General features: G+C 50.4%; 1 protein-coding gene across 7 annotated transcripts in view; it reads right to left on the bottom strand.

The window, feature by feature from the left end:
• CHCHD6 (coiled-coil-helix-coiled-coil-helix domain containing 6) overlaps nucleotides 1-23603 on the bottom strand; it is a 241115-nt gene continuing 217512 nt past the window's right edge. For all 7 annotated transcript variants that reach the window (XM_032269231.1, XM_032269232.1, XM_032269234.1 and 4 more), the window contains 2 exons: nucleotides 2717-2852; nucleotides 1-213 (listed from right to left, as the gene is read on the bottom strand). In XM_032269231.1, the coding sequence (XP_032125122.1) occupies nucleotides 2731-2852 (122 nt within the window). In that variant the 3' untranslated portion in view covers nucleotides 1-213; nucleotides 2717-2730. The remainder of the gene's footprint in view (nucleotides 214-2716; nucleotides 2853-23603) is intronic.

The following is a 23603-nucleotide window of genomic DNA, read 5'->3' as shown; positions in this document are numbered from 1 at the left end:
AACGGAAAACAAAGGCGTCTACTTTATTTGTTTTCAGACTGTAGCGTATACTTCATTTCCTAAACACATGGCAGCCCCGCTCAGGGCCCAGTAGGACGTGGCAGGGCACGGTGGTTGTGGCCTAGGGCTCTGTGGGCTGTGGTCCCATGATTGGTCCCTTCTTCAGGGCTCCAAGTCACTGCCAGGACAGGAAATGATGTCTGCTCCTCAGCCCTACAAAGAGAACAGGTCAGAGTTCAGTCACGGCCCACTCTGCCCATGCCCTCAAGGCTCCATGCAGACTGCCCTGGGACAGCAACCGCTTCCTGGGGAGCAGCTGTGAGTCAGTCTCCCTCCTCACCTTGAGACCCAGCACTGAGTCTCTTCACCTCTGTGCCCCAGAGCCCAGCACAGTCCCCAGCAGCTGGAGACAGGCCCTCACTCCACATGATAACGACACCAGCACATGCTCCCATTCCTCAACTCTCCTGGCTCAGAAGGCAGGAGCCCTGCCCCCATACCGTGTTTCTGACGAGCACCTTGGGTATAGAACAGTATACAACTCTGCTCTGCCTCACCAAGGCATCCCCTCTGTTCTCAGATTTTTCACAGCTCAGCGGGAGTCTGCTGGGACGCCGGGGTCTGCACAGTCAGGGCCCTGCTATGGAGAGCCCGAAGCCCCTGCCCTCATTTGAGATGCCCTGTACATTCACACATGGGCAGGCGCCAGGCTCTGGGCCTAGGCATCACCTAGCTGCCTAAGGAGCCCCAGGGCAGACGCTAGATCCTGAGGGGAGAAGCAGTGCTGCCCCACCCTAGGTCCTTGACCATGTAGGCCTCTGTCCCCTGCCACTCGGCCCCTCCCAGAAGCAAATTCCTCTTAGGGACCCTTCACTCCCCTCTCTCTGGCTCTGCCAGCAGCTTTCTGAGGTGGAGCCTGGAGAAGGGTGGTGAGAGTTTCTCCAGCACATGCCACATCTCACATACAGGGTGCCACCTGAGTGCCTGGGTGCCGGGGCTCTGAGGGATTCAGGTTGAACATGCTGTCCCCAAAGGCACACACGCTGCCAAGGCAGCACAAGGGAGCCCGACAGGCCTCTGGTGCTGCCGTCGCTCAGTCTCCGGATTTTGCTAGTCATGTCAGTGGTAGGGCTGGGAAGGAGGGAGCCAGGCCTGGCAGTGTCCCAGAGCCTCTCTCAGGCAACACACTGGAGTTTAATGTAATCTGTCTTCCTTGGTAATCACATTTTTGCCTTGTTGCAAAGAAGATATGTTGGTGAGGTGTGTTTGTTAAAGAAATACTCTTGGGGGTGTTGAGTAAGGGGCTGAAAACTACCACAGAGGTGGAGAGAGGATGGAGTCTAGGGCTAGCCGCTGAAGGATGGGCCCTGCAAAGAAGCCATGAGGCTGCGGCAGATCCCTCAGTAGAGTTAGGTGTGTGATTAACTGGACTCGGAGCTGCCCTTGACAGGGTGTGGGGAAGGATCTGGGGGTTAGTGGGTAGGGAGCTAAGTATCTTGTCGGTGTGAAGGGCCCTGGTCCGGCCCAGCCTACCCAGTGCCCCCGCGCCTCCTGCCCACGTGGAAGCAGAGCAAGCAGCCTTCCACAGTCTGAGACAGAGGAGGAGGCTGCCTGTCCTACCCAGGGCTTCCCTCTCTTGGAAGGCTGACAGAGGCCCTGCATCCACTCAGCCTGTATGGAGCTACCTCTGGGCTGTGCTCTGGCCATGGTCAGGCAGTGCTGGATGGGGCTGTGACCAGCCCAGGGTGGAACAATCAGCTTGGCAAATGGGTGTCAGTGGGACCTGGCCCAAGGAAGCTCTCACAGGCCCAGGGCTGCAGGACCCCGCTGAGTTCCGTGGGAGAGATTCCCCCTCAGACATGGCTGGAGAGCAGAGGGTGTCTGGCCTCAGCCTTTTCTACCTCAAGTACCTAAAGCAGCCTGTTTCCTACTCAGGCCAAAGAGGCTTTTCTGTGGGAAGAAAGACCTCATCCTACTGCTTCTCCCATACATTTTCACAGACAGGCCGCACCCCTCAGGGAGCCTAAGCCAGGTGCCCTGAGAGTGAGTGACGCTCCCCAAAGTGGAAGCCGTCCTGTTGGGGTAGGGCAAGGGTGAGGTGTAACTGGGAAACAGCCTGACGCTGTGGAACCTGGAAAGGGGAAGGATTTATCTAGGATAGAGAGGAGCAGCTGGGGGTGGGGGAGGAAGACAGTAGAAGCTGGCTGGGAGCGCACTGCAGGCCCACTGGAGTAGGGGGTGACCAGAGAGCACGTGAGACCTGGGACCACACACCGGGAAGACCGAGCCAGCATGCCCCTTGAGATCAGTGGCAGGGTGGTGGCTGCAGGCAGCTCCTGATGGCCGCACCTGCTCCCACTCCACTTCCAGATGGCCTATCCTTGCTGGGACCCCCACTCAGCACTCAGGCCTCTGCCATGCTCCCACCCCTAAATGCTGAGGGCTAAGAAGGTCCAGCCTAACAGGGCAAACACCACAGGGATCATCTCCCGGGGCCAGATGTGCAAGGCACTCCTGGAAGCAGGCTGGTGTGCACCGGGAGGTGACTGAGGAAAGCGAAGACCCAAGAATACCTCCCTTGGCAAATGCAGAGACCTCCAGGTAGAGCATCTGGCTCTAGCAGGAAAAGGCAGGGAGAGATCTCCAATGCTAGATAGAGGTACCTCCTCCACCTCCCACAGCCCCCTGGAAACCCAGGAGGCAGATGAGGCCTTACCTTGTGGGCGGCACTCACGCAGCGCTGGTATGCCTTGACCAGGTCTGAGCACAGAAGCACCTCATGCAGGCGATCTCGGTAGCACTGGAGGATCTGGGCCTGCAGCCCGGAGCAGACGGGCTCCACCCTGCGGGGCCTGCAGAAGACAAAAGCAGACAGGCCTGGGGCTCAGGTGCCAGCAGGCAGGGGAGAGAAACAATTCACATTCACTCCACCTACCTGCCAGGCACCAGGCTAAGCCCCTGACACCCACCAGCATCCTTTTAACCCTCAGAGAGAAGCACTGTGCTTTCCTATTCTAGAAATGAGAGGACAGCCGCAGGTCAAGCCCTGTGGTCAGTGGCTTAGGTTCACAACACAGCAGACACTGAAACGGGCTGTGGGGCTGGGGCTCCACACTGGGCTCCTTTGCTGGGGCCTGAGCACCTCCAGGAGGCAGGAAAGTCCATGAGGCGACTCCCACTGGAGGGCCCCCAGGAGGATGGTGCAGGACATCTCCAGGACAGCCATCCCGCTATGCCTGGGACAACCTGCCTTGCTGCACGGAGGGTAGCCATTCCTGCTGCACCCAGGTCAGCTGCTTTCCTGTGCCTGTGGTTTACCCATGGCTGTAACCATGTAACTTATTTTTTTGCTGATTTAAAACTAATATGTGTGCAAGAAGGAAGATGAAATCTATAGAAATGTCTAAAGAAATGAAAAATATCCTTCTTCTCACTTCTTAGAGGTAACCACAGTAATATTTTAGGGGCAATTTACTATTTTTTTCCTTTCCTTTTCAAAGTAGTTTTAGGACTCACAAAAGTGAATAAGTTCATTTTCCTAAATTGTGGGGAAAAAAAGAGCAAATATAGATGACACTAAAGTCATTCAGTGGCCCAGCCTCCTGGGCGTAATTTCCGATTGGTTGGTCTCCTTCCACACACACTCAATCTTGCACACTCGCACACTGACACACACAGCGGCACATTTGCGCACTCCATGCTGGCCAGGTGCTGTCCTCAGGCTGCTGCACTTGCTCAGTGCTGCTCCTCACGGCACTAGCAACAGATACTATCTTTCACCATGCTATTCCCACAAATGAGAAGCTGAGGCTCAGAGAAGTAAGGCCACGCAGCTGGACAGTGGAGGAGCGGGACACACTTATTTACATGGCTTTAATTGTACTGTTGCTGCCAATTTGTTTTCTTAAGGGAGTTTTAGGCCAGGACCCTTCCCAGCTGTAGATGGACCCACTGTAACACTTGACAGCCTTTCCGAATTCAACACCACTTAGGGCTGAGGGCACCAAAAGGAGCTGTAAAAAGGTAGAAAGCCGTTCCTCAAGTTTCTTAGCAATAGAAAGGATCACTGTCACACATGCCACAGCTGGGCTCCAGGCACATGGGGGAGACGTGCAGGCCAGTCGCTGTCCCACCAGGGTCTCTGGCGCTGTTATCGTCCAACAGTAACTTGAACCTGGTTCCTCAGCTAGAAACCACCAGCACAGGATGCTCGACAGCTTGGGAACAGGACCCCGTATTTAACTGTCTGGCTCCGGAAGCTTGGGGGTGGACAATTCTGTACTGCTGACTCTGTACTGCAATGCCATCTGGGCCTGGCCTTCCCTTCTCGTCCGTGCCATCCTCAGGCCACTTTGCAGCAGAGGTCAAAGGCAGCAGGGAGGAACAGGCCTCTCGCAGTCTCATCTGACCAGGTGGGACAATCCTCCCCTCAGACCCCACTCCAGGTTTCTCTTCCACTCACTGTCTAGGACCAGGTCACATACCCATGCCTAACACCATTGCTACCAGGGGCAGTGAGTGTCCCATGTTCAGCTAAGGCCAGCAAGACTCATCCCCAGGGGATGAACAAAATGAGCAGTCTCTAAATTAAAGATGGGGAGGGATGAGTGTGGCGTGGGGGCAGACACCTGTGGCTGCCATGCTGGCCAGGCGCAACCCACTCAATTTTACACACTTGCACGCCGAGGTAAAGGATGTTAAAGGTGAGAGTGCCTTCCCATTCCTGCCATGGGAGGCCATGGGTGGCCCAGTCCTGGTCTGGGTCCTTGAATTCCATCCTGTCCTTGCCCTTGAGGTCACAATTCTGATGCACGTCTACGCTGCATGTGCCAAGTCTTTGGATCCTCTTATTTCTTGAAGAGGACAGGGCATGGGGGGGTCTTTTATCTGTATTGACCTCTTGTTCTTGCATATGCAGTGAAGACGAGCCCCTTGGGTGCAGTTCTCTGCCCGGCTCTGGAGACCCACTTCGCTGGCCTACGTCAGCTGTCGCATAGGCAGCTGGGGCAAGAACACAGCTGCGGTGTCTGGGGCAACCCCCGATTCCTCTCCAGGTACTTAAGAACGGCTCCACATTTATATTTAAGAACTGTGACATGGGTGTGTCTAGTTGTTGCTTCTTCCTTGGAGGACAGCTGGCCTCGTGGCATTTCATCTCAGGCAAGCGCTCCCTGGGACTGCACGTACAGCTTCAGTTGTGTTCTGACACCTGCTTATGAACACCTTTAAGTCACAGGGCAGATCTTGGCTTTCCGCCTCCATCACAGAAGCCCCCCTCCCTCCTATTCTGCTCGCTGGCTCTCCATCCTTGGAAGGCTGTGCTCTCCCTTCCCCAGGCAGGGTTAAATCTGTAGGGCAGTGGGCACCTTCAGTGGCACTGCCAGTCTCCCTGGGGTCTGCTATCCCCTCATACCAGCCTCTTACTGTGTCGTCTGCTCCTCCTGACCGTGCTGACCCTCTAGAGTCTGACACCCCAGAGCACGACTTCCATCACAGCCTCTGCTGCACTCCCCTGAAGTAGGACTCTGCCCTGCCCTCATGGGGCCCTGGTGAGCCTGGTTCATAGCTGCATCGTGGAGGTCAGCAGGCACTAAGGGGACTTGTGTGTCATGGTGAGTGGCTCAGAGGGAGCCCCAGAGTCAGTAAAGGCAGGGCTGTCCTAAGCTGTAACTCTGTAAGGCTTACTGATCTATGTGAAAAGAGGTGCCAGGGACAGGTTGGGCAGAGGCTAAGTGGCCTGCTGAGTCATGTGGCCGAGCCTCACGAAGCTGGAGTGCTGACCTGCCATGCCCTGCCCTCTACAGAGGCACAACAGAGACGCTGACACTGGCTTTGCAGGATGGTAATTCGCAGGAAGACACAGCCACATTTGCCTCTCTCCCCATGGCCAGCCTCACTGTGTCCCCTCCTCATTAGTTTCTCCTCCTTTGGTTTCAGGTCCCAGGACAAGGGCTTCTGCGTTTTGAGGGCAAACCTCCCAGTGAGCTCCCAGTTCAGGAGAAACTGGGCCATGGTGAAATCTATCCCCTCCTTGCCAATATTGCCTTTGGGACTGTGGTGGCCTCTCTGTTGGGACTTATCACAGCAATATGAGGAGACAGAATGGGAGGCAAATGTCAACTGGAAGAAATTTCACCCACTTGTCCACAAAAAGGCTCTGAATGGGATAAGACAGGGAGAGCACAGCTCTGGAAATGAAAAGCTTTCTCTGAAGCAAGGCAGGGCTAGGCCTTGGGTGAAGCCATTCACAAAAGTAGGTGTACTCTATTCACCCTGAAACCCACCCAGCCCCGGCACACTGCGACCCTGTTTACAATGCATACCAAAGAGCTCCCATGTCCAGAAATGTCCAGTCTTGCAAACAGCTGCTCTTCACATGCACAGATAAAGGTATCCAAAGTGTGACACGAAGTTGCCAAGGATAGAAATAAGTCCTGTACCCTTGTTTGAGGACATTATCTTGGAGGATGAAGATCTAATGGTCATGTGGCTTCGAAGTGGTTCATACCACCTGCACTGGTGTATAGGGTATCCATTTTCACAGGCATCAAAGGCAATGCCCGGGAAGTCGACTCGCCTCACTGGCTCTTACATTCCTCATTGGTACAATGCGAACGGTAACACTGCTTACCCCAGAGATGAACAGAAGCGTGTGCTATGAAGTGCAGCCCACATAGCAACCTGGCCATCAGTGTAAGAAACTGAGGTGGGGCCAGGGCCCGGGGTGGGGTGCGCTTGCAAAAAGGCTGGGTTACTGGAGGCCCTTGGCAGAGAAGAACCGAGGATATGCTGGGATGGTGGAACTGTAGACGTACGGCTTGGAGGATGGGACCTTACTTAAGGGGTCCCTCCCTCTACATTGAAACCTAGTTCAGACCTCCTCCAGCTGTCGTGGTGCCTCCTGTGGCATGTTAAGGCATTAGCGTATGTGCATGATCATGGTGTCCCTTCAACAATCAGCTGGCAGACGCCTGAGGCTGGGGCTCTTGGTCTAGTGGAAAGAACACAGGTTCTGGGGTCAGACAAACCTGGGGCAAGGCACTAGCTTTGTCACTTTGTCACTTTCCACTGTGTGGTTGGTGCATCAGGTGTGGAGGAGGATCCCATCCCACAGAGCTGTTGAGAGGATGGCAGGTGATGCCCAAGACGGCCTGACCAGAACGTGCTCAGCACCGCAGTGTGGCTCTGAAGAAATCATCAGTGCTGAGTAAATAGGACCACAGAGGACCCCACATCCAGCCTCCTGATGGCCCTGAGAGTGTGATGGCCACAGACAGGGCACATGGGTCCTGGTCCCTGATGAGCAGGCCACAGAGGTCCGCCTGACTCCCAGAGTGTCCCCTTGCCCCCAGTCTGCTGAGACCACAGGCAGAGCAGAGTCCAGAGTTCTGACATGGTTCCTTCCCAACCCCTGCGCCTGAGTGAGCCTTTTCCACTGACATTCTCTACTGGACCTTCTCCATTCCCCTCACTCCACCCCCAAAACACATTCATCTCTCTAAACATGGAAAAGCTTTTCAAATTGAAGCCCCCTTTGCCTCCATGTCAGTCCAAGGCCACAGCGGCTTCTCCTTCCTCAGAGAAGTGCTGGCTAGAGCTCCTCCTACCCCACTCCCCTGGGACCCATGCCAAGTCTCACTGCTCAGCTGATGGCGCCTGCCTGGCCCTCACTGCATCTCTGGCTGCTCACTCTGGTTCTCCTCTGCTGGACCCTGGGCTTCTGCCTCTGTGCAAGCTCTGCCTGTGGTCCCCCTGCCCTTGTCCCCTCAGCACACCAGCATGGTGCCCAGCTCAAGACCTGCTGTCCCCTGCCTGCCATGCAGCCCAGCAGGTGGCCACAGGCCCACAGGGACCAGGCGTGAGTAGCCTTCACCCCAGCATCTCCTCCTCCTGAATTTCAGCTGCGTCAGCAGCACCAACGCCCAGCTGGTCCAGCTGCACACCCAGAGCACCCAACTTCTCCAGCCCCCATGTGCACAGAGTGCCACCCCAAGTCTAGCCTACAGGAGAGCCCTAACCCAATCCCTTGTCTCCACTATCATTAGATAGCCTCCCAACGGTCCTCTCTACTTCCAGCCAACAGTGATGCTTTTAGAATATAATGCAGGCCACAGATTTCTAAAACACCAAGGCAATTCAAACACTCATTTCTTGGGAAATCACAACTCACTGCACAATGTACTAAGCATTTTCTCATTTAATCCCAAGCAGGCCCCTATAAGGTAGAAGCTATATTTTTCCCCCCCCCCCAAAAAAAAAAAAAAGACAAAAAAACCCCACCATGTCTCCAAGTGTTACAGTAAGTTGCTCAAGTTTGCCATTTGAAAAGCAGGGCCAGATCTCAGGCCTAGTTAGACCTTACCTAGACCTAAAGGCCTGCTATGTCTCCCATGGACCTCAGGTGACCTCAAGCACCCTGACACTATGACCTGTCACCTTGCCATTGTCGGAGGGTTGGTATAACTCTGCCACCAGCCTGAGTGCCCTGAGAAAATGGTCTGTGTCCCCAGCCCCTCCCCAGCTGGAAGAGGGAACTGACCCCATGCCTCTGGTGGCTGAATGGCCCCTGGTCTCATTCCCACTTCTTCCCAGAGTGCACTGCACTTGGTGAAGAACCCATAGCTAGCTGGAGACCCAGGAAATCCTCCCTCCCTCTTCCTTCTCTCTGATCATGGTCCACTATCCACAGTAAGTCTCTGTGCAACCTTCCCTTCCATCCATAACCTCTGTACCCTTCCCTTCCCACTCATGACACACCTCTGAGAACCTCCCTTCCAATCCATGAGACGCTTCTTTGCAACTTTTCCTTCCATCCATGGAAAGTTTCTATGAAGTCTTCCCTTAGTTACAGGACAACATTCGGTGTAGCATTCATTTTTGTATTAGTCTGCTTTCACACTCTTATAAAGAACTGCCTGAGACTGGGTAATTTATAAAGAAAATGGGTTTAATTGACTTATAGTTCTGCATCACTGGGGAGGTCTCGGAAAACTTATAATCATGGTGGAGGGGAAAGCAGGCACATTTTACATAATGGCAGGTGAGAGAGAAAGGCTAAAGGGGAAGAGCTCCTTATAAAATCATCAGGTCTCGTGAAAATTCACTATTATGAGAACAGCCTAGGGGACACCGTCCCCATGATCCAGTCAGCTTCCTCCCTGAACACATGGGGATTATAATTCGAGATGAGATTTGGGTGGGGACACAGAGCCAAATCATATCAAGTTTCATTCATGACAAGCTTCTGTGTGACCTCCCCTTCCCATCTATAACATATGCAGCCTTCCTGTCAATCCGTAACAAGAATCCAGGCAACCTTTCCTTCCCATTAACAACAATGTTTTCTGCATCATTCCCTTCCCAACAACAGCATGACTCTGTGCAGCTGCCCCATCCCACCCATGACAAGTTTCTGTGCGCCCTTTCCTTCACATCATAGTCATTCCTCTGTGCAGCCTTTCCTTCCCATCCATGAAAATCCTGTGCAGGCTGGGCACAGTGGCTCATGCCTATAATCCCAGCACCTTGGGAGGCCAAGATAGGTGGATCACTTGAGGTCAGGAGCTCGAGACCCACCTGGCCAACATGGTGAAACCCCATCTCTACTAAAAATACACGAATTAGCCAGGCATGATGGTGAGTGCCTGTAATCCCAGTTACTTGGGAGGCTGAGGCAGGAGAATCACTTGAACCCAGGAGGGGGAGGTTGCAGTAAGCTGAGATCATGCCAATGCACTCCAGCCTGGGAGACACAGTGAGAATTTGTCTCAAAAAAAAAAAAAAAAGATAACACCTTACAGGGGAGGACGGAGACTGCAGACACTGTGTGCAGACCCTGGCATGTCATCAGGCATGCCGCAAAGGGGTTGGACCCATTCCCCAGAAGTAGAGCGGGGAGCGGGAATGGGCAGGAATGACCGGGGAACCAATACATCACCGGTTGCTTTCTGAGTGCAGCGTGCACTTTCCATGGCATGGTGGCTGGGCCCAGGTGCACATCAGCAACAGTCACTACGCTTCAATGCTCGCCGCATGCCAGGTTCCATGCCAGGGTCTGCACATGGTGTCTCCAATCTCCGTCCTCCCCTGTAAGGTGTTATCTTATTTAGAGATGAACTGACTCACCCTAACCCATCTAACAGAAAAGGGGAGGAGCCATAGCTTATGACCAGGTTCTTAAAGCTGCTTCCAGGTACTGCCCAGGAAGTCTTCCGCTCTGGGAGAGATGTGCGATGAGCATCAGGCTGCAGGAGGGGAGCTGATGGTCAACAGCACAGGCAGAAAATTCGGCCTCATTTGAGAGTAGATGTCTGTGGTCCTGGGAACTTCTGCCTGTCAGGGGTTCCTGTGTTCTAAGTTCACAACAACCCTGTGAGCTGGGCCTTCCCGTCCTGTTCTGCAGACGAGCTGGTGAGTCATAGGGAGCTCACGTGACTGGTCCACAGTTACAGAGCAGTGGGAGGAGCTGGGATAGGAAGAACAGAGTGTGCTCAGCTCCATAGCTCTTGCTCTCTATACCACCATATGCGTTCCACTCTGCTTTTAGAAAATGCCAAGACATTCTGAAAGAGATACCAAGGGTACTCAGAAAAACAAAAGATAGTCACCCCGCACCACACATTAGGCAGGGCTCTGCATGGGGCAGAAGCTTGCCAACTCCCCATGGGCAGCCAGGAAGTTCCCAGTCAAGGAGCCACAGGGAGGAAAGTGAGACAGGAAGACAGGAACACATGGCTGCCTGCAGCATCAACACGTGGTGGGAAGAAAAGCAAACGGAAGTGAGCGGATGCATCCTGCCATGAGGCGGGCCTGGCAGGAGCATGGGCGGCACCTTCCCATCTTGGGCACACACATTGTAGGCAGCTGAGCTGCTCCCACGCCAGCGGGCACTCCAGCTCCCAAGCGGGAAAGGAGAGGGATTAGGGGCCAGACCCCAGGTGCTGTTCTCTCTCCCTCGTTGATTCTCCCGCAGAGCGCCCCCACCTCCCTGCTCACACGTGCAGTCCCAAATCCTCTGTGTGCTCTCTTCACTTTATTTAATAAATGGAATCTCATCAACTTATCCTTCTCCTATTATCACTGCTGACATCAATCTGATAATATTGGCCTGGTGTGGAACTGGGCTATTATATGTCCTCCTGATATTTAATTTCAGAGAAACATCGAAGGGGGGTGAATATATGGAGTAGGCTTTTTATTACAGGCAGCACTAAGGAGATTCCAAGTGAATTAGACATTCATCTTCGTCAGGTTCAATCTAGCTATTCAGAAGGGGTTTCTGCTTTAACCCGTGGCTACGGCTGAGGCACTGATGAGACCAGCTGGTTACTAAGGACTTGGTTAACTGACTGCTATCGATGATGTGTCACTCAGCCTGGGTAAGTGGAACCCAGAGGTCCTGCCATCCATCAACATGCCACGCAGACTGCTATCAACTACGGGATGCTGGGCTCCAGTTGCCCTGTCTCTCAGGTGGGAGAGGGGCCTGTTTGAGAGCCGAGGCAGGCAAGAGAGCCTGGGGGTGCATCTCTCCCAGGAGGGCTTGAGACACAAATGGGCCCCTGGCTGCTGCTTATGAGGCAGAGGCTGCCTGTGACAGGATTCTCTGGGATTATCCCTTCTCTCTCCCTCACACACACAAGAGTACGCACAAACGGGAGGAAGAAAGGGCCATTACTCTTTGTTCCTTTGTTAGAAAAAATAAAGAATGCACACTTTCCTTAAGAGGGGATGCATGCCCATTCACTAGATGTCAGAGGGAGCCAGGCAGGCACTTTCTGGGCTTCACCAAGGCAGAAGGAAAGGGCAGGGCCACGGTGGCCTTTGGTGCTTTGGGATGACGACTTTCAGCCTGCCTGTGGCTGAAGAACTTTCTGGCACTGTTTCTGCCAATAGAGACTCACCATGGAAGCCTCTTGTAGCCATGGCCTCTGGACACAGGGAAGTCAGTGGGTTGCCCCACTCCTGCTCTGTGTGGGGCTGTGGGAGGCTCCCAAGCACAATCCTACAATGCGACCTCCCCCAGCACTGGGTCCTCCACAAAGTAGGGAGCTGTCATCAAACTGGCACCGGGTGGGTCCCTAGCACTCCAGACTGTGGGCGGCTGCCCGTTCCCCACCCCCAGTCATCTTAAGAGTCCTGACCACCTCTCTCCTGGAAACTTTTGCCCATCTTCTGGCGAATTCACTTCCCCCATTCACTTCTCCCCTCTAGTCTACCCCTTTAGTGCCCCCCATCAAGCCTCTCCCACGTCTCTTGCCTCAAATCTCCACTCGAGTCTCCCCCAGCAAGTCTCCCCCACACCAAGTCTCCCCACTCCTGAATCTCCCTGCTCCCAAGTATCCCTCTCCTCAGTCTCCTATCTTGAATCTGCCCCCTCCCAAGTCTCCCCCCTTGAGTCTCCCTCTCTCCAGTTTCCTCCCTCCCAAGTCTCCCTCCTTGAGTCTCTCCCCTCCCAAGTCTCCCCTGAGGCACCCTCCCGAGTTTCCCCCCAGAGTCTCCCAGCTCCCAAGTCTCCCCCGAGTCTTCTCCCTTGAGTCTCCCCCTTCCCGAGTCTCCCTGCTCAAATTTCTCCCCCCAAGTCTCCTGAGTCTCCCCTCTCGAATCTCCCACTTTGAGTCTCACTCCTCGAGTCTCTCCTCTCCCAAGTCTCCCCTGGGTCTCCCACCTCGAGTCTCCCTGCTCCCAAGTCTCCCCCATCAAGTGTCCCCAACCCAAGACTCCCTGCTCAAGTCTGCTCCTCCAGCCTGGCTCCTTGCTGACATCAACTAGAGGGATCTTTCTGACTGGTGATGGCATGGGTGCTCTGGCCCAAAGCTCCCCCAGAGGATGGCACCCCTGTGGGCCTGCCCTTCCAGCTCTGTGCTTTGGCCTCAGTGGTCCCGAATGTCGGGGCTCCCAGAACCAGAGGCCTGGCCAGCTCCACTCAAGCACGTGGCCAGCTCACAGGGAGCCAAAGTCTTCCTCACAAGAGCTGCCCTTGCCTGCTCTGCTGCCCTGTGCCTCCCTCCCACCTGGCCTCCTCTCCCCAGCCTTTTCTACAGGCTGGGGAGAGGGTCCCAGGACACAGACCATCCTGGCCTAAAACGCCCCTGTAAAGGCCTACGCTAAATGAGTGTCCTTCCTTCTGTCCTTCAAGTGACAACTATCTACTAAGTGCCCATGGTGACCAGACCCACAGAAAATGAAGCCTCTGCCCTGCCCTTAGGGACCCCTCTCACCCACCCACAGCCACAAGGCCCAGAGGCAGGGCCAGCTCCATAGTGAGGCATTAAGGCCACTCTAAGCCCCAGCCCTGAGGAGAAGGGAAGTCTCCATCCTGCCTGATTGTCATCAACTGTCCCCGCACCCGGGCCACTGGGGCTCAGATCTCAGGAAACACTCTTGATTCCTCCTCCAATCTGCCCCCATGTCTGTCTGCTAACCGCAACTTCTCCTGAAGCTCACTGGCCTTCTTCCTGCTGTCACAACGGTGCTGTGCGTGTGTGCAGTCCTACGTGGACAGGCTGCCAGCCCCGCCTCTCTGTCCTCTCTCACTGGGAGGAAGCGTTACTGACTCAGTCTCACTTCTGCTCTGTGGCCTCCCTGGCCTGCTCACCTGAGAGGATCCCATAACACGAACTATCCAAGCAGGCTGCACCCAGTCGTGTGGGGCATGCTGCCTCCCCACTAGTCAGGAGTGCCTGAAGCCAGGAACCACAGCTTATTACCTCTTCTCTAAGGTCCTCACAGAATACTGAGCAGGAAGCACATACCTATAAATAAATTGAGGTAGGCAGAGCATCAATAATTAAGGGTCATTGGGGCTCCACCTTCTTCCAGCTTCTATGGGCAGAGGCCAGATTTGACAGACACACTGGATGTGCATGTGTGCAGTCTGACCTGGGGCCTTTGTAACCTAGTGGGCCAAGCCCTGGGCCATGCACCCAGCCCCTGGCTGAAAAGGGGTCTGTCTGAGCCACACCACGTCCTGCATTATCACCTTCTCCTCCCTCCTGCTCCTGAACACAGCTTAGGGCCTACTACCAGGTGTATGGAAATTCTGGAATCTACCTCCTTCATCCATCTTCACTGTGGATCCAACTTACCAATTCTTCCTTTCATGCACTTTTTGGTGTCATATCTAAGAGTCATCATCAAACCCAAGGACATCTATTTTCTCCTACGTTATCTTTTGGGAGTTTGACAGTTTTGCGTTTTACATTTAGGTCTATGGTCCATTCTGAATTAGTTTTTGTGAAGCTCACAGTTTTTAAGTTGTGATTGTGTTATACCAGCTGACAGCTCCTGAGTCTCATAACCTAACAGGAAAAACAGATTCGTATAGGCCTCCCAGAAGACCTGGGCCCTGGTCTACGACCCTTTCCCCTCCCTCTACTGTCTTCTCCGAGCACATTCAGAAACTGGAGCTGCATAGAACACTCTGGTAAACCCTAGGTATTCCAAAGGCGCAGACACTGCACCTCCTTTATTATGACAGCCCTACCTTGCCATCCTGTCAGGGACACTAGAGGAGGCCAAGAGGGTCCTCCAGGGCTTACTTCTCACCATACCTCAGATGTCACCCAGAAAAAAGGGGGACTGTGGACCATGTGTTTTTAGGATAGAAAGCACCCAGAAAATGTGCCTCAATCTCTACTTCACACCTTAGCTTTGAACCAGAACTGACTTCCCTTACAACTGCAGGGTCAGCTACCACTATTGGGGTCTGGTAAGACACCTGACCCAAGCTGAGGAGGCAAAACAGAGCAGGGGGAACACGGACACATCCCACAGCCATGCAGTGGGGAAGACATGCTCTGTTCCCATTTCTGAACTCCTAGCAACCCAAAGTCACTTCGAGTCTCTGTTTAAAAACAACTTGAAAAAATCCTTTTTTAAGTTGTTTTAAAAAAAATGAAGAATGAAAGGCTTGTCCTTCCATTGTCCTTTCCCCTCCTAGCAGAAGTCAGAGGGAGTGGGGTGGTGGTGAGGTGTCACCAGGAGGTGGTGGCAGTGGTCTGCTTGCAGTTGAGGCAGCTGGTGGAGGGGAGCTGCCCAGGTCCGGGAGGGGACCTGGCAGGTGAAAAGGCAGCCGACATGGTTGACAGATTGGTTACACTGAGACAGAAGTTCACTGATTGAGCAAATGCATACCATGTTGAAGAAAACAACCAAGTCTCTTGCTCTATGAGAAGGGAGATCTGCCCATGGAAAAGGAGAGAGAGAGCCCTACAAAGAGCATCCAGGTATTAGAACTGAAGTATCACTATGAGCTTGTGATATACTCCTATACACACAGACAGATGGGAGTCCTCATGTATGCACCATGGATGTACATGCACACACATCTACATACACATGTATCCTGTGTGCACACATCTGTGTTTCCCAGCTCCTCCCACTGAGAGCACCTAGAAGCAATGACACTTCCGTAGCAGGGAGCACACCCAGAGCCCAGACCCCAGAGCGTGGCTTCTAGTAGCATCCTCCAACAGAAGGAATGGGGCACCTGGGAGAAACGGCTGACTCCAGGGCTGGGGCAGAGAAAGGACAAGATGACCCTGGAACACCTTGTGCTAGAAATGAAGAGACAGGCCAAGAGGAAGGAGAGTCAGTATGAAGGGCACAATCGACGGCATTTTGAATACTAAAACTAATCATATATTATAGCCCAATGAATAATGTGAGTCCTTGAATACTTACTAACATAACCAAATAAATGAATAGTTACATAACTAAAGAGAGAAGGGGAAACTCCTCCTTTAATAGAATAGCAATTCATAAACATAGAAGAAATGATGAAAATAGTTAGTCACAATGTTCTCAATGGAAGCTAAGGCTGATCGATGGAAACTAGATGAGGATCAGGATACCGGCACAATACTGCAGTATCTCCCCACAAGATATTAACCAAACGCAAAGAGAAAATGAGGCCTTCACAGCAGGGAGACCGTGGAGTCAGCAGTGTAACCAGGCCTACGTCAATGTCTCTATTGGTAGGACAGGTGGCCTCTTGAGCCTCCCGATGGGATGCACCTCGATGAACATAGCACCAATTTTGGGGTCTTCCTGCTAAGAATGCATGGCTTGTGTCTAGTCATGAGGAAACAACAGGTGGACCCAGACTGGGGCTCTCCCTATGATGAAAGCCCTGCACTTTCTTTGAGGCTGTCCGTGTCGAGTGAGACAGGAAAGACTAAGGAGCGGTTCTGTATGAAGGAGTTGATGATGCATGACAGATTCCTGGACCAGAAAGGAAAAGACGATGAAGTTAGGGTAGCAGGTGGAGTGTGGTCTGTGGGATGACAGTCCCTTTGAGTCAGTGCTGATTTCCTAATCGGCAGCAGTGTGTGGGGACCAAGGAAGAGGCATTCTTGGGAGAACCATGGTGGATGGAAGTATTTAGGGGTGAGGAGTTATCATGTCAGAAAAAGATCATGTTTTCATCTAGAAAGAAAAGGTGATGAAGTAAATTCTGTAACATGTAAAACGTCAGGGAATCTTGTTTAAGGAGATGCAGGAATCCTTGGTGGTGTTTGTTCTTACAATCTTTCTATGGGTTTGAAATTCTTTCAAAATAGACCAACAATGATGGCAATTTGATAGGACTGAATGCACTCAAAAGGATGCACTTATCCCCCAAAAACAGTCTATCTAGATTTTCTTTTCCTGGCTGGGAGTGGTATTGGAGAAGTTTGACAAAGTGATTCTAAATTCAATCTCAAAAAAGAAAATGCAAAAAGATCATCAAGGCAGAAGAGCTTGTTCAGCCAGATATTTAATATTTTAAATAACTGTAGCTTCCTAATATGCCTCAAACATGTTTAAAACATGCCTGGAGAAGAGTCTAAAAATAGACTCAAGTGTGTAAGAAGCAATTTAGCATATGATTAGGTGAAGTTTTACATCAGTGCTAACAGGACAAAGGACACTTTGTTTGGAAAAAAATAAAAGGAAAGCAGATCTTTACTTCGGTCCATCTTACTCATAAGTAAATCCTAGGGAGGTTATTTGGAACAACAGTTTAACCGAAGAAAATAAAATCATAGAAGTACTTGTCCTAAAAATATGGGTGCATAAGATTATACACCTTCCTTGGGAACGAAAGGTCTTTGTAACGTAAGTTACAAACAGAAAAAATGAGCAACAAAAACACATTTGATTCCTATCTCCAGATCAACTTTCAAAAAGCAAAAATTAAACAAAAAATTAACTAGAAAAGTCACAACAAAAGTGATAAAAGATTAGCAAGACCATTACACAAAGACCTATTAAAAATGAATAGTAAGGAGAAAAATGGGAAAGGTTGTGAATAAACAACTTGTAAAAAACAAAAACAAATGGCCAATAATATAGGAAAAGGTTTTCACCCTCACTTAATACCTGAAAAAATAAGGAGTTTTAAAAGTGAGGGTATTTTTCTCCTTTGATATCAGTAAAGATGCTTTGAAAAAATATTGCTGATATCCTGTGCTTGGGAAGTCCTGGGAAAATGAACACTCTCTAGCATTCTTGGAGTGAAAATTGGTGCCTTTCTGTTCTGAAGGGTTAGCAGGTAAAATGTAAGCATATAAACATGTATGCATATGGTTTTTTTTTTTTTTTTTGGTGTATGTATCCTTTGGCCCAGAAACTCTCTCTAGAATAATTTAAACATAAGCACATAAACACAAATAAGGCTGCCTGTCACAGTGCTGATTATATTGATAAAATATAGAAAACCACCCAAGGATTCATCAATAAGTGATTGGTTACATAAATTCTGGTATAACCATATACAAGAGTAATAGGATAATTTAAAATGAAGATCTAAATCTGCATTTACTGATACACAAATAATGTACATGACAAGTGGATGAGGGAAAAGAGCAGACACTGAGCCACATGTTGAACTCAAACTCATGGTCTCATTTATGTGCAGCTATGTGGCTGTGCTCCGTGAACATGGAGTGATGTCACCAAACTGAAGCAGGGAGAGATTCTGGGTTTTTTAAAACTCTGTATTTTCTGTATTGTTTGATTTCATTTTACAATATTCATGTATCATTTTTATAAATCAGAAGACGAAACTTCTGCCTTTTGAAAAACCTGGAAGATCCCTCCTCATTTTAAGATGCTACAGTAAACAGCAAACCAGACAATGTGTGGACACTGAATCTATGTACTGTAGATTTCTAGGGCTAAGCACAGTCCCAGGAGGGATTTAAAAGGTCCATTTTTTATGGTGATGATATATCTGCACACACACATCATCTTCTAATAATCACAGAAGATGAAGCCTGAGGGACAAGAAATGCAGAGTGAAAATGCCTGTATATCGTAGGAACTCGATATTTGTTGACTGAGAAGGGGAGAATAAATGATGCCCTTATTGCTAAGATTCAAATATAGAAGTCCCAAGCAATTTGCTGAGATGGAGTGAATGGAATACGTGTAAATTCTGGTGTGTTTGTTAAAGAATCAGTCGTTTTATTTTGGCGTCCCATCTTGTTCCATGTTTGCAGAGGTATGTGAGAGATAAAATTCCTGTTTTCCACGGTGTCACAAGTCAGTGTCAAAGCCAGTGGCTGCATGGCAGACGCCATCTCAAGACATTCTTCTTGAGATGTACTGTGTCCTGGTGTACTGTGTCCCCCCATGTCTCCTGGTGTATTGTGTCCTCCTGTGTGCACACACAGGCACACACACAAACACACACAGCTAAAAGACAGCCTGAAACAATAGGCTGAAATGCACATTAAATCAGAGAGAAACAAACATTTCCTGCACTTGGGTTTAAAAATAACCAACAGTAGACGGATAGGATCAGAAAGTTGCGGCTTAACAGATGTAATTCACTACTTCTAGAGTTATCTTCCTAAAACACACATCTCATCATGTCATTTCTTTTTTTTTTTTTTGAGACAGAGTCTTGCTCTGTCGCCAGGAGCCAGGCTGGAGTGCAGTGGCACAATCTTGGCTCACTGCAACCTCCACCTCCCGGGTTCAAGTAATTCTCCTGCCTCAGCCTCCCAAGTAGCTGGGACTACAGTGCGCGCCGCCACACCCAGCTAATTTTTCTATTTTAGTAGAGATGGGGTTTCACCATGTTGAGCAGGATGGTCTCCATCTCTTGACCTCTCATGATCTGCCTGCCTCAGTCTCCCAAAGTGCTGAGATTACAGGCATCAGCCACTGTGCCCAGCCTGATCATGACTTTTCAAAACTCAGACACTTCTGATGGCTTCCCAAGGCATCAAAATGAAGCCCAATCCCCCGGCACTCAAAACCCTACTGCTCGATCCTGTCCCAGCCGTGTTCCCTTGCCACACCCCGGAGAGGTAGATTCTAGAGGCAGTCTTGCTTGAACTGGAACCTTACTCTCCTGCTTACCAGCTCCGTGACTTGGGCACATCTGTTCTCTTCCCTGACTTACAATTTAATTGCCTATAAAAACAGAGTAATAAATGAGATAATCTATCCAAAGTGCTTCGAGGTTTGCCTGAACCACAGGAAGATACTGATAAATACAAGTGCCCTTTCCACTGCTCTTTCTGTCCACAGAAGAACTAAAGAGTACCAAATAACAAATGGAATCAGGCACTGGCCAACCCAAAATGAAGCACAAGCCCGACATGCAGGGAGCTTAGGACGAAGACCACTGCCGGTACAGGAACAGCTTCTCAGCAGTGGTGGCCTCCTGGGCCCTTGCGGCCTGCATGCAGAGAGACCCCTGCAGGGGACCTGTGGGAGCCACATGGCTGTCAGTCCTGAGGGAGCCTACCAGGGCCCTTTTCTGCTGTGAATGGCTGTGATTCCCCAGGGCATGGCCCCAGGAGAAAGCACGTTCTCCCGAGTAAGCACTGGAATGTCTTATAGTTACTGGGATTTTCTCTGTTATGAGAGGCATTTCATTTTAAAACCTCATTGGCACAGGTCTTTTAATGTGGCTGACGGCACAAAAAAATTGAAATTTGGAAGAGTCTAAACTGGATGCTGGATGTTAACAGAGTCGGCAGCAATAATAAATAAGAACAGCTACCATTTATTGAATCCTGATTACGTGCCAGGCAGTCTGCTTACTGTGTCACATACACACTCCACAGCATCTAAATACCCAGCTCATTGTCTTGTTCTCATATCACCATCTTACTGTTGAGAAAATCAATGAAGACAGGTTCTGTAACTAGCCCTGTGGTACAGAATGAGCACACAGTGGGTCTGGAACTGGAACTCAGGCTGTTGTTCCCTCCAGCAGGTGCTCTGGCTGCAGTGCCAGAGAGATGTGGTCACCTTGCTAAGCATCCTCCCATTCCCCTCTCCTTGTCCCCAGGCCAAGTCACAGGCTAATGGCCCATTGCCAATTTCCCTGATGGAAATGGATTCTATCATAGCCTGGACTCTCACAAATCAAGAGAATGAGTACAGTGACCTGGATAAGAAGAGCTGTTTCTCAGGATTTCTGGGGTTGTGACTTGCTGCTGGCCATCTGCACAGCAAGATAATTTGTAGCTTATCCTCCGCACACAGCCTGGGGATCCCCTGTTTTCTCAGTCATGTGGCTTAGAGAGAAGGCATCCCTCAGGATTCTAAAGATCCTCACTTTGGGATCCTCATCTGTAATACTATCTCTCCCAACACCCTCCAGCCCTTTCAAGCTCACATGCCTCTATTCTGCTCAGATTCTTACCAATACATGCCTGCTGTTGTCAGCCTGAGGATGGAAAGCCTCCAGAGGCACCCAGCGTGCTCTGAGACAGGTTCTGATGAGGGACCACTGACTCACAGAGCAAATCCACGCAGACAGGAAAGCCCATGAACAGGCAGAGAGCATCTGTAAGGCATGGGATTTAATCTTCATAAAACCTCTGCAAGAAAATGCAACTATTTTACAAATGATGACCCTGAGGCTTAAGCAGATAGAATGACTTGGGCCACATCACCCATCAGACTCCAAAGCCCATATACAGGCCAAGACCAGCACCTTCCGGCATCATCTTCCCCCAGTCTTCTCCGAGACAAGGCATACAGGCACAGTGCTGAGAGACACACCAGGCTAGTCCTGAGAGACACACCAGGCTTGGCTCCCAACACACAGTCCCCATCTCTCATCCAAATCTCTGTCTACATTTCACCACCCAGGCTGCTTCTTCCAGGTCCCTCAGAATCTTAGTGTCTCTAAGTCAGCATGGAAGTGGAGCTCAATGCCAGCTTAAATGCTGCTGTACTCCAGCCAATAAAATGAATGACCGTATGTCATGGTAGAAATCACAATGGACTTGAGCCAGAACACTTGGATTTAGGTTCCCACTCGACTACTAAAGGGCTTCTGACCTAGGCAAAGGCACTTAATTTCACTATGGGCTCCTCATGTTTAAAATGGAGAAAAGAATGGGCGTTATGCCAGAACAACACTGGTTCCCCAGCTCTCTACCCACATGACCTGGAGCAAATTCCTCAGGGACATAAATCACTCCAGCGTAAGGCTGCATGCAAGGTGGAAGGATGTTAAGATGGGAGGCAGTAGGCCAGGGTGAAGAAGGAAAAGGACCAACAGTGCTGTCCAACAAAAAAGGACTGCAAGCCAAATACAGAATTAGCAGTTTTCTAGTAGCCACACTAACAAGTAAAAAGAGGGCCAAGCACGGCAGCTCACGTCTGTAATCCCAGGACTTTTGGAGGCCAAGGCAAGAGGATCACGAGGTCAGGAGATGGAGACCATCCTGGCCAACATGGTGAAACCCCATTTCTATTAAAATCACAAAAATTAGCCAGGCTAATCACAATTACTTGGGAGACTGAGGCAGAAGAATCACTTGAACACGGAAGATGGAGGTTGCAGTGGGCAAAGATTGTGTCACTGCACTCCAGCCTGGCAACAGAACAAGATTCCGTTTCAAAAAAAAGAAGTAAAAAGAGGCCAAGCACAAGTTTGAGACCAGCCTGGCCAACATGGTGAAACTCTGTCTCTACTAAAATATAAAAAAATTAGCTGGGCATGGTGGCGCACACCTGTAAACCTAGCTACTTAGGAGGTTGAGGTAGAAGAATCGCTTGAACTGGGGAGGTGGAGGTTGCAGTGAGCCAAGATCCTGCCACTGCACTGTAGCCTAGGCAACAGAGTGAGACTCTGTCTCAAAAAAAAAAAAGTAAAAAGAAACAGTTAAAATGAATTTTACTCATATATTTGACAAAATACAGGTAAATATTCTCTCAACATAAACAATTATAGGAGAGATTTTATTTCTTTTTGGTACTAAGTCTTTGAAATCCAGTATGTATTTGCACTTACAGCACATCTCAATTTGGGCGAGACACACTTCAATAGCCTTATGTGGCCAGTGTTGACAGGATGTGGTAGCCCAGGACTAACATTTCTGACCCAAGCTCTGGCATAATGTTCTATGAACATGAGCTCATATTATCCTGCCCTCTACACTGCAAGGGCAGTATCACCACCCTCTACACAGATGAGGAAACAGAGTCAGCATACTTGAGCCACTTGTCCCAGGATCTGGACTAGGAAGTCACAGGAGGAGGATGTAAACCTAGGTTCACCCTGGCTGAGAGGAAAGGCTGATCTAAGAACTTCACAGCACAAGCTGGCTTCCCAGATGCAGGCACCTGTCAGGTTTGGGGATGTCCTGTACAATCCATTTTACATAAGTCAAGTATGTATGTACACTCCATAAGAGCAGCCAAGGTCTTTCCATCTATGGATTTCCTGGGCCATGAACCAATAACTTCCTGCCACATCAGTCCCAAGCAAAAGCAGAAGCTGGGCACTCCCTACCTAAACCCAGCATTGTTCTTTCCTCTTTCAAAAGGCATGTTCATGTTGGTATTTTATCTCCTAAACAATTCCGTTTAATCCATGTTAGAGATTTGCTACACTGTATAATCGCCTTTTTGTAATTTTTCTTAATTCTTCAAGATGCATTTCCGCTACTTTTGAACAATTAAATGTAGTTTCATTACTCACATTTACTGTGTGGAAATTGTACATCCCTGACTAGCTGCAAGCTTTGTATTATGAACACTATTTTCCCCTTTATATCTTCAACAGACTTTTGGCCTTTGCTTAAATAGGCATTTAGACTAAGCCGCACATGGTTTTGAGCTGATGTAGCAGGAATCTGCATAGTAACAAAACCTGAGTGCAGAGAGCCTTTCTGTCACAACAGCTATCCCACTCTGCACTCGCCAGCCCCAGAACTCTTCTGTGCTTCAACCATGCAATGCTGTCTTTGTCTCTGGAACATCAGCTTGGGACTTAACCTGGTTATCACGTAAGTCTGGGCCTTCCAGACTAGTTATCCTGGGGCTCAGCTTGGTCAGGAGAGGCTGTGTGTCCCAGGAGGGTCCACACTTCAAGATCACCTCAGTGGTGAAGGAGGGACACCGAGGCGGCCGGTCTTAACGCCTGTTCATCTGGAGGGAGAGAGGCTCTCAAAAGGGAACACCACATCTGGGACACACTGAGCCCTCTACCTCATGCCAGCCCTGCCACCCTGCTCAACACTACCTAACATTCAGGGTGGAAATGTTTCCAAAGGCACTGGCTGAGCATCCCAGATGACTGGAGACAACAGGTGATTCATGCTTACAAGTAAACCATGGAATGAATGGCAAGATAGATGCTC

This window comes from Sapajus apella, unplaced genomic scaffold, assembly GCF_009761245.1.
Source record: "Sapajus apella isolate SASKATOON/1434 unplaced genomic scaffold, GSC_monkey_1.0 scaffold190, whole genome shotgun sequence".
Classification (NCBI taxonomy): domain Eukaryota; kingdom Metazoa; phylum Chordata; class Mammalia; order Primates; family Cebidae; genus Sapajus; species Sapajus apella.
This window is presented reverse-complemented; position numbering and strand designations above follow the sequence as displayed.